The 12,405-nt window shown below is 30.6% G+C and overlaps 1 protein-coding gene across 1 annotated transcript; it reads right to left on the reverse strand.

Moving 5' to 3' along the window:
• Nucleotides 1–3,578: 3,578 nt before the first annotated feature.
• On the reverse strand, nucleotides 3,579–5,329 carry LOC120208807. The gene is made up of 2 exons (XM_039207972.1): nucleotides 4,445–5,329; nucleotides 3,579–4,023 (listed from the first exon to the last, which is right to left on the reverse strand). Exons 1-2 carry the CDS (start codon nucleotides 4,746–4,748, stop codon nucleotides 3,596–3,598), a joined length of 732 nt encoding a protein of 243 aa, XP_039063903.1. The 5' UTR covers nucleotides 4,749–5,329; the 3' UTR covers nucleotides 3,579–3,595.
• Between the last annotated feature and the right edge of the window lie 7,076 nt (nucleotides 5,330–12,405).

Here is a 12,405-nt window from a genome sequence, read left to right on the forward strand (position 1 = left end):
GTGTGCATATAGACCGTATCCTCTTGCTGGTTCCTCATTAGCTTGGTAATGAAATCTGCGACGCGATTGGCCTCCTTCGGCATGTTTTGAATCTTAATCTCCCAATTTCTTTTGATAATGTCTATGTGTTGAAGGATTGTTGGAATCGTTGTTCGGTAGATTCATTGATTATCAGGTTTACTGCTTCCTTGTTATATGATTTTAAAATTATTTCATATCTCCTTTCATCCACGCCATTTTTAAACCTTCATGAAATCCCCAGAGCTCTGCTTCCAATAAGGTACATTTACCTATTTTCCTACCAAATCCCAGAGCCAGTTACCCTTATAGTCTCTAGCTATTGCTCTACACGTTGCATCTCCATTATTCGGGTTTCTAGACCCATCAGTGTTTACTTTGCAATAATTAATCTCTGGTTTTTGCCATCGGTATTGGGTATCCTTCTGGTATGATTATTCCAAGCTTTAAGGCTTCCGAATTTTCAACCTCCTGAGTAAATCTATATGTTTGTTGGATGATAGATTCTCTCTCAATCATTTCAGAATCGAACACTGTCTGATTTCTCTCTTCCAGATGAACCAAATAATAGAACTGATCAAAGTCGGCCAATTTTTCGTTCTTGCATTAGGGGCTTGTGTCGCATCAAGATTTTCAATAACCCAATCCTCCATACTCTTGCTTAGGAATCTATCCATTTTCCTATACTCGATCAATATTTTATATAAATCAAAAGGGCTCCTTTTGTTGGTCCCAACTATTGAATATATATCACTTCATATATTATATATATATATATTAATTAATTAATATTTCTTATTATCGTTTTCTCATTAATGTGTAAGACAGTCGCTGATGAGGTCAATTATGAGCTGTGCCCTCTACCCCATGCAGAATGCGATGCATATTTCACACTGAAAATGATTTTTTTTAAATTGTTTATAGGTCCTCATTTTATTATTATTAATTTCTTATCATTCTAAATATTGTTTAATCTTGATACTATGAATGAAATACATTAAGTTAAATTGAGAAGTTTGTCTCTATAACTAGTAGGTCTAGTAGGATGAAGCAGTAGATTCCTTAAGCAAGGTCCGAGGCTCAAACCCTGGCGTTTACGAATTGAGCAAACTAAGTTCAGAGGATCGCCCTCGCCTCTGCAGTATTCGATTTAGATTAGTCATTCATTAGATCGGATATAAGTGATTAATTTAAAAAATATCAACAATTCTATAAATAAATTATACTTAATATCATTTTCTTGGATTCTGATCAATTATAAATTATTTTATCTAATACTTTTACATAATTTTTTAAGTAACACATTAAATATTATTTTTTGTAATAATTTTGATGGGAAAAAATAGAATTATGTATTATTTTAATAATAATTGAAAGTACTTATTTACTTTCGAGCAGAATGTGTACGCTTAAGAGTTAAGACACGACAACCTATTTACTGTTGACAAGATAATCCACAGTGAAAAGAGTCCTTAATAATTGACGGGTAAATTACAACATTCTTAGTTGAACTTTATTCTCTTTTATTATACTAACTGTACTTTTTATATTTTTAATTTATTCACTAAACTTTTTAAATTGAATTTTTTCTATTCTAAGACGATGTATTATTATTTTAGATAAAAATCAAGGAATTAACCGTTTAACAAAGAAATCAAAAAGGGGAAAATAGAGAACTTTGCTCTTCGAGTTTTCAAAAGGGGCAACTCTGGCGATCAGATATGAACGTTGAGGAGTGACTTTGTGATGGAGGGACCAACATATCTCCGTTTGAGCTCCATCCAACAACGGTCGATGGAGATCGGAGAGTTGGAAGTCAAATGGTTTCAGTACTGATTCATTAAGATCATTGCATTTTTCCGATGAAACTAATCATGGATTCGTGCTCAAAAGGTAACAAACGTTTGAACTGGAAAGTTGGAACTCAACGGTCACCGGAGACCACTGTGGCAGCCACTGCGACGTAGCCACGACGAATCTAACCCAATGCTACCATTGAAACTTGAATGTGAGGGTGATAATTTTAATTTTAGAGTTTGGATGTATTTTAATATCTTAAATTTATTTTTTTATTATAATCCTAAATATATTAAAATATTAATAAAAATGATATGTTATGGAAAAAATAATAAAATAATCCACATCATCGATGAGTGAAAAGAAATCAACGAATTAGTTTAGTGAGTAAATTGAAAATATTAAAAAGTATAATGAGAAAACTAAGAGAAAAAGTAAAGTTCAACCAATAATAGTTTAATTTATCCATCATTGAAAGAACCGAAGAAAAACACGTGGTCCATGTAACCTATTTACTATTTGTTTTGACAAATGTATCTTTCTCCAACTTTCTTGCGGGTGCCACCATACGGTTTATACAACAATAGTATCTCAGTGTCTCTGTGTATATATATATATATATTTATTTATTTATTTATTTTAAGGTCTGTTTATTTTATTGAAAATATTTTTAAAAAATATTTTTTGAAAAATATTTTTAAAAAATATTTTTTGAAAAATATTTTAAGTTATTTTTCAGAAAACACAAAGAAAATTCTGTTGATCAGGAAAATATTTTACGTTGACCAACCAGTTTTCCTCCAATCAAAACTGAAAAAAGAAAGATATTTTCTTAAAAATATTTTACGTGAAATAAACGGACCCTTAATTTCAAAACAAAATTGAAAAGAAAAAAAAGATGGTTAGAAGTGATATATCACAAAAATCATTAACATGAACATAATTAACTACTAGAGATGGATGAATCTAAGACATTCCTTTATGTTTAGATGATATCGATCATATTCTTGTCACATCATTTTAGTAAAAGCTAGCTTTGACTTAGCATTTGAAGAGAAACACGTCTCTTACAATAGAAATTACCGAGTTGAGAAACGGATACCGACTTTTGATTCGGAGAATGTGATTCTCGTAAAAATGAAATTCATATTCTTTCGTTGGTTAATCGAAAATCTCGTTGCTGGTAATTTTTTTATCAATAGTAGATTTTTGAGATATATTATTAGGAATGTCATTACCCCTTCCTTTAGTTTGTTGGATTACCGGCGTTTTGGACTAAAATACCTTTAGTTTTTTTTCTAAAATATTATTCTTCTGTAATAATAAAAATTATACGAATGTTAAATTAGAAATTTATCTTTAAACTATTTTAGATTACAAAAAAAAATATAATTTTATATGAAGTTCAAGGGTTAAAATAAAATTTTATCCTTTCATTAAACTTTTTTATATTTAATTTTGTAAACAAAATTATATAAATTTTATGAATTTAAATTTTTTAAAGGAAATATATAAATTTTTCAACTTGTTAAAAATAATATAATAATAAGAATAATTGGTCAAATATACATTCTAATAATCTTTTATTCGCTTAACTAAATACGGTAATCTTACATTCCTGCTAAACCAACCAAACACAAAATACAACATTCCCAATAATCATATTCCCTGATAATATTTTATTCTCGTTTGTAATCTTACATTCCGTGAACCAATCGCACCCTTAAAAATCATAGTTTAAAGGAAGTCGAGTAGAAAGAAATGTAGACGATTATTTTATTCAGATCAGTTTTAAAGACGATATTCTCTTTAAGAAAGAACATATAATTATACACACACGGATAAAAAAAATCAACCGAGGATAAAAAGCTTGCGAGAAATGGTACACCATCGGACGTACGAAGCATAGAGGTTGGGCCAATCGGAGGATGGGCCAATCGGAGGATGGGCAGTACGTGAAATGGTAAAGCCAGAGCGACAACACTTGCTCTTGTTCCTCCCCGTCGAGCTTCTCGATGGCGTCTTCCAACACCTTCTCGAGCTCGATTCTTTCGTTGACGCTCAGAACCGGCACGTCGCTGCCGATGCTCGCTCGGCATAACAACGGCAGCCACGATGTAATCATCTTCAATTGCCTCGGCTTCTCTTTGGTGCCTTCTTCGCTTTCTTCTTCCACTCTCGTGTTCTTAGCTTGCATGAATAAAAATGCTGCATTTTTATTATCATTAATTAAGCAAATAAAATTAAAAAAAAAGAGATACTTGATTTCATCAATTAAAGATGATCTGACTATAAATTTTATAATTCTAGTTTTCAAAACTTAATTAATCCTTTAATTTTATAAAAATTGATTTTTTATATTATATAAAAATTGAAAGCTTGTCATTATTTAAAAACTATTAATTTAAAGATTAATATATTTTTTTTTTTTTACAATTTAAAGATCAATAATTTATAGAGAAATCTCTTACCACTCCAATAATATAGTATTTCACAATGTCTAATATGACTAATTTTTAAATTTCATGAGGACTGATTTTGATACATTAAAAACAAGGTTATTTTTCAATTTGTAATAAAATAGAGGGCGAAACTCTGAATTAAACCGATTAACAGGCAAAGAATATACCCGAAACTTTGACAAGAGAACCTTGAAGGCGCTGCTCAGCCATGAGAGAAAGCGAAGCCAAATTCGAAGCCGACGCCCATCTCTCAACAGCCTCGTCGGCGAAACCACACGGCCAATTTCTGCGCCAACCAAAGCATCTCCGCCGCCAGTCTTCTCCGCCCAGTTCCCGGACCGGTTCATCCTCTATCCCCGTCCCCACTCTAGAACTCCACACCCCATCCCCCACCGATCGAACCGCCCTTAAAACCCTTATCATCTGATACTGAACCGGTCCAACTCCCGACCCACCTCCGTAACCCGCCATTGCAGCTTCGAGCTGACCAATCGTCCTCGAAAAAGCCGCCGACAAAGCAACACGATTAACTTCACGTAAAGCCTCGACGCCTTCCCTGTTATTCTCCTCGACAAGCCTCTCAGCCAACGACCGAACGATCTCGTACTTCCTCGAGCTAACCGGAATGTCATTAACACTCGACAGTACCTGCGAAAGCGCACGAGCGATCCCCGAATCCCAATCCCAGGACCGGACCCGATGGCGTAAACGCCGGTTTTTCTTGGCTTGAGCGAGTAATCATCGTCTTGTAGAGAGAGCAGATTCGAAGGGACGAACCTCAGAAAGAAGAGAAAACAAGAGACCATGAGGTAACGAACCATTTTAAGCAGCGAGTACCTTTCGGAAAAGTAAAAGAGGGATTTATCGGCGTAAATCAATACACGAAACACCAAATTTCGAAGCAGCAAAGGAACTAAGCTCTTTGGGGTATTCCCTATCAAACCCATGGTTTCTTTGTCTTTCATTTGACTGAACATGGTGTTCCCTCTGGAAAGGGTAATGGGGGAAGACGAAAGGGCGGAGTATTATAGATTGTATGAAGGAGATAAAGAGACTATTGGGTGGTTGAAAATGTTTAATACGAAGATGGAGACCTGTGGGAAAATGTTTAGGTGAAGCTGGAGACTTGTGGGAAATAAATTTTGCCCTTTTGAAGCCTGGGTCCGGTTTGGTTGATGATTTTGGTTGCTATCAGGCTTTAAATTATGATTTTGGGACTTTAATCACTATGGAAAATCGAAATTATTTTAATGATTAAAGAGATGATTGTTATTTTTACGAGTCTCTAACTTTAGGTTTAAGTACAATATCTTTGATAATGTTTAAATATCTATTATCAAATAATTAAGTTTTTCGAACAAATATCGTTTGATCAATTGGAATTAACGTGGTAAAAGAATAATAAATATGCAACTAACCCTTTGTCACCGTGCCATGTTACGATAAAAATGATAGCGAGAGTGGTACAAATGAAACATCCCACCTTTAAATTTCCAATGCCATAACCATTTCGGTATTTCAAGTCTCGATCACCTATTTAATTTAAGTACAGTGTCATACTTTTTTATATAAATTGATTCTACAAATTCAATTCCAATTATAATTTATTCTTAAAAATGTTTATAATATTTTAAATACCTTATTTGTAATCATAAAGATATTTTCTGCTTTGGATTCTCAGATTGATTTGAATACGTGTTTTACGTTCGTTGATAGTTTTTTAAGTTGCTTACTCTGATCTGTGATTTGTCGATGGACTTCAGTATCTTTATCCCTCTTGTGGTTCGTTTTCCGATGCACTCATATTTGTTTCTATTTTTATTTTGTTCGAGCTTTTTAATTAGATTTTTTAACATTTTTCTTATTTGGTTCTTGTGTGATCTAGGTAGTTAGTTTTTGTCAATGATTATAGAAAAATATCATAATTATAATTTGTTTACATTTACATTATATTTGTAATTTTTCATTATAGTTCTGAATATTTTTTATTTTTAATAAAATTAGTGGATTTTTATTAAAAAAAATCATTCCAAATATATAATATATTCTCCCTTTGTTAAATGGCCCATCTCTCTAATTCTCAACCAAAGAAACCACCATACGTACGTACGTACATAAATAATATATTAAACAAATATTGTGATTAATTTTTAATTTTAGAATATTTTAATTATAATTTAATATGAAATAACTGGAATTGAAATTTTAATCTGTTTTGCTTTCTAGGGAGAGAGGGGGAGAGAATTTCTATCGTGCGACAGTCTTAATATACGGTTAAGGAAATATGTTATGATTTTGTTATTATTTTTTAATAAAATCAGTAAAAAATTATCTAAAATATTATTATTTCTACCTAAAACATTAATATTTTTTTAACATTTTCGGTAAAGTGTCTAATAATAACAAAATCAATAGAAAAAATAACAAAACCGATAGCGCTTTACTAGATATATTAACAAAACCGGTAAAACGTCTAATAATAACAAAATCAGTAGAAATAATAATGTTTCTGATAATTTTTTACCGGTTTTAATAAAAATAATAATAACAAAACCAGTAACATATTTCATTAAACAAAACCAGTAACATATTTCATTAATCGTATATTAAGGCTGATTCACGTGAGATTTAATGAGAGAAGAAGAAGTACCTATGCTGCAACACGTGGGTAGTTAAGCGGTTTAATCTAAGATCAAGGAATAGTAAGAAAAAACGCAATTAAAAATATTATAAAAGAAGACATGTTTGTTCAGTGGCTTAATACAAAAGGAAGGGTTCAAATTATGCATTGTCTATTTTTTTTAAAAAAAATAAGTATTTAATATTTTTTTAGTTATAATTTTAATTTCTATCATTATTTTTTAATTTTTTTAATAATAAATATTTTATTTTTAAAAAAGAAAAAAAATTAAAAAATACTTAATTTATTTATAAAAATCCCAAACTTTTACTGAAATTATAAAAAAATCCTAAAACTAAAAATTCTCATTTCAACCCCCATTATCAACCATTTTCGGCCATTTCAAGTTGTCGTCTTCATCATCGAACGGTTGGATTTTAATCGGAATTGCACAGTGGTTCGAATGATGGTAGTGATGTGGCTTATAAACGTCGAATTCGGCCAGAATCGACGATGAACTGCGACGGTTCGACAAACCTTTGAACGTTTCTCCAAGACAAACGATGGCAGATTACGATGAAAGGTCAATCAAGGTTTGATCAAGAGTCGATGTCAATGCTGATGACGGTGGTGGTGATGGTCACGGCTGGCTAGCCGACGGTTGTGGAAGGGAGAGGGGAGGCACGAGCTGTTATTTTGGGGGGGGAATAGATTTTTTAAATTTTTAAATAAATTCTCAAAATTACCAGAATATGACATGTGTCACTTAATAAATATTTTTAACCGCAGTTAACATCCGAACACCTAAAAATGTAACGTTGAAAACATTAGACATCTATTTTTAACAAAAAAAATTTAGGCATTAAAATATTTTTCGATGCATAGTTTTGACACTTATTTTTGTATTAAGCCTTGTTTTTCGAGGCATGGTTCTCCATGACAAACTAAATATTCCAAAAATAATTGTCTTTAAAATTTATATATTTGAAACTTCAAATAAATGCTTTGAAATTTATGTAATAGTATAATTATTCATAAAATTCAATTGTTTGTTAAACGATTTCAGTGATAAAATATAATATTATTTTTTCAAGAGATGTTCGATTTGAACATCTACACTTAAAAAATTTGTATATGTTACCAAGATGCTAAAAATATTCTAAAAAAACACTACCTTATAATCACTTATTAAATGACATTAAAATTCAAAAAGCTGAGCTTATTAAATGATTCTAACGATAAAAAATAATATATTTTTATAAATTTTATATATATATAATATTATCTTATAATCATTGTGGACTATTAAAATTGACATTATTAAATAAACCTCCAAAATATTCTTAGTTAAAAAAAAAACCCAATCAGTCTACGTAGGACTACTTCGTATTTTGTAAAATATGAGATCCGATATTAAATTTTAAAAAATACCTCACATTATGCAAAAACACGAGATTAATTAGAAATTGAATTCATCATCATGTTATATCAAAACAAACACACTTTCTACAAAAGGCAAGTTCCATTGACAACTCATATCTACAAAAGGCAAGTTCCATTGACAACCATATGTAGAGCACATCTAAAAACAAACTTTAATTAAATTTGACAAAAATTATACTATAGGAACTAAAAATGTAAATTAATACACTTTAGCTCCATGAGTTTATATAGGCATAGTGGAGTGTCTAGCCTATGTTTACTATCAATGTGGGATAACATGAGTTCTTCTATCTTTTCTCATGTATTTTTTTAATTTTTTACTTTTAATTAATCCATATATGAACTAAAATTAAATATAGAGGGGTATTATTGTAATTATTCTTAAACATATAAGATAAAATTATATTTTTTTCAGGTCGGGTCGGTATTTTCATCCTAAACCCGAATCCGACCTGACCCAAACATCACACTTAAAAAAATCCGACCAGACCTGAACCCGTTTTTTTAAAAAAAACCCAACCCGACAGTCAAGTCGGAACCCATCGAATTCGGGTCCCATGCCCATCCCTATGTGTTGGGTTGGCTATGGAACTCGCTCTTTGTAAAAATTAAAAAAGCAAGTCTATTTTGATATAACTTGATGATAATTTCAAATTTTCGTAAATCTCACGTTTTGTATAACACGGGATATTTTTTCAAATTTAATATTAGATCTCGTATTTTGCAGAACGTGAGATAGTCCTATGCGATCAGTTTAGGGAGTATTCTTTTCAAGTAATGGCTGATGAGAGGTATTTTTCTAACTAATGAATATTTGGTTTTTTATTTAATAACGCCACTAAAATTACCACACAAGCATAAACAAAATCATGAAAATGGGTATATAAGAATTTTACTTACCGATCCACCAAAACCCAGAGCCGAGCAAAAGTTGAATGGTCCAATTCTAGTTCAGTACATAGTACAATAGCTTATAAAAAGGGTAAACTATCATCTTTGACCGGTAAATTATGAAGTAGATGTTATTTTGACCATTAAATAAAGCTTTTATCAATTTGGTCATCATACTTTTAATTTAATTTCAATCAAGTAGCTACAATTAACCGTTAACGAGATTAATGACGCGATAGTTAAATAAATTTATATAGTAATACATTTGATCATAAATTTTATAAATTCTATATATTTAATCTTAATTAAGATAATAACACGTTCTGTCCTCAATACTTATATATTATATTAATTTAGTCCTAATCTTAATTATAAATAATTTAATAAATTTAATCCGTAATAAGATGACATATCACGTCAAAACATTTTTCTTGTTGGAAAAATTATATTGTCCAACACGAGAAGGTCACGAGACTTGAAACAAAATTCACAAGACAAGAACATATTTGTTTAAAATTAAATGGAGGATGATAAATATATTATTTCTTAAAAAGAGATTTATTCTCATAATCCGAGGGCCGTGGGTAGGTATTAGGGGTGCAAACGAGCCGAGTCGAGCTCGAATATTGCTGAGCTCGACTCGCGAGTTTAAAATTTTCAAGCTCGACTCGAACTCGAAATCATGAACTGAAGCTCGTGAGCAGTTCGAAAATGTTCGAAATGAAAAAAAAAATCTTAAACTTAACTCGAACATGAACCTTAAATACATGAAATCTTACTGTATTTTTTTTTAAAAAAAAAGCAATACATAAATATTAATATTATTATTAATTTATTTTTTTAATAAAATCTTAATATATTATATTTTCGAGTTGATCACGAGCTTTTCGAGTCGAATATCGAGTAGCTCGTTTAAGCTCGTTAAGAACTCGAGTCGAGCTCGAGTCGAGTCCATTCGATCCGAGTATTTATCGAGCCTTAATCGAGTCGATCTCGAATAGCTCGCGATCTGTCTCATCTCATTTATAGCCCTAGTAGGGATGGGCACGAGTCGGGTTTAGGTCAGTTTTTGGTTGATCCAACCAGACCTGAAAATTTTACATCATTCACCAGACTCAACTCTGACCCAATTTTTTGAGATAAAATCCGAATCCGACCAATCGACCAGACCTTGCCCGAAATAATATATTTATTAAAAATATTTTTTATTCAATAAAAATAGAGAATAAATTAAATATATATATATATATATATATATATGAGTATTACTGTAATTATCCCTAAATATATAAGTTGAAATTATATTTTTTCAGGTCATGTCGGGTTAGGTATCTTTCATCATATACCTAAACCAACCAAATCCGGCCCAAATACAACCTTAAATTGACCTGACTTGACCCTCTTTTAAAAAAAACCGATTCGATCAATCGGATCGGACGAAATCCGTCGAATTTGACTCTGATGCCCATCCCTAGCGGTGAGTTCATCATGAATCATGTGATCTCGATGGATCCCATTGGGCATTTGGGCAGTCAAATTTTAGCTTTGGATTTGGTTTGCAACACCGACCGGAAAACAAAAACCTTGGAACTTTGACCAACAACTTGTCCATGTGGTGTATTTGTATTAAGATGTCTATGTTACGTTTTATAAAGTCAACTTTGAATTGTATTAACTATTAAGACCGATTAGACTTTTGTAAACGATGATTAACACCTGCACTGACACTCGTTGGTTTCTCGACGACTCTTTGACTTTTTTTTTTTATATATTTCGTACAACTAATTTCTTAATCGAAAGACTAAAGAATTTTATAAGCCGCCGGGGGTGTTTAATCCTGTAGTTAAGAACACACACATAATCTACCCACCACGAAATACAAGTCATAAAAAATTATCAGAAAATAGGATTACTGAAAATGTTGTATTTTATGTTTGATTGGTTTAGAATGAATGTAAGATTATTGTGTTTGATTAAAGGAATAAAATATTATTGGAATATATATTTAATCAAATTGTCCTTATTATATATTTGTTTTTTTAACAAGTTGAATTCTACTATAATATTACTATAATTAATTTATATATATTTTTAAAAAAAATTAAATTCATAAAATTTATATAATTTTTTTACAAAATTGAAAAGATAAATATGTTTAATGAAATGGTAAAATTTAATTTTAACCCTTGAACTTCATTTAAAATTTTAATTATAGATTTTTTTTGTAAATCTAAAATAGTTTAAGGATAAATTTTTAATTTAACATTCGTAGAATTTTTATTATTCAATGACAGAAGAATGATATTTTTGAAAAAAAAAATTAAGGGCATTTTAGTCTAAAACGCCGGTAATCCAACAATACCTAAGGGAAGAGGTAATCATATTCTCGATAATATATCCCAAAAAATCCACTGTTGGTAATAAAAGATTACCGACCAACCAAACAGGGGAATGATGATTCTATTTCTCCAATAATACAACATTCTTTGAACCAAACAGGGTCTAAAGGTTTTTGATGTCTCATACGGCGGATACGTCACAAACAATTCGATAAAAAAGTGGAGAATTATAAATTTGACAACTGAACTTTATTCTCTCTCCTATTTCACTCATATACTTTAAATCTTTTCAATTTATTCACTAAACTTAATACATTTATTTTTTTTTGTCATTCGACCGTTGAATAATTAACGATGTTAAAATAAGTTGACCGTTGAATAATTAACGATGTTAAAATAAATTGTTATATAGATGTAAAAATTGTCGTTTTGGTGAAAATTTAATTATTTTAAATGGATTCATCTAACGCCATTAACTATTTAACGATATAGTAATTAAAATAAGAGAGAGTGTAAAGTTCGTAGACCAAAAAAATATAATGTATTAAGTTTAATGAGAAAGTTGAAATTTTTTAAAGTTCAATGAGTAAAATAGGAGAGACAGTAAAATTCAGTGATGAAATTTATAATTTACCATAACAATACCGAATCATAGACTGTCGTTTCCCGTGTACTTCCTTGATTTTTCTCCCGCTTCTCTACCCTTCTATATTTAATAGAGAAAATAACTTCAGTGACCAAAAATACCTTATAATATACGATTTTAACCAACTTTTTTTGGATTTGCCAAAATGACAAACTAAATCGCAATGCGATCGATAATTCGCAACGCGAT

Source organism: Hibiscus syriacus, unplaced genomic scaffold (assembly GCF_006381635.1).
Source record: "Hibiscus syriacus cultivar Baekdansim isolate YM2019G1 unplaced genomic scaffold, ASM638163v2 tig00017701_pilon, whole genome shotgun sequence".
Classification (NCBI taxonomy): domain Eukaryota; kingdom Viridiplantae; phylum Streptophyta; class Magnoliopsida; order Malvales; family Malvaceae; genus Hibiscus; species Hibiscus syriacus.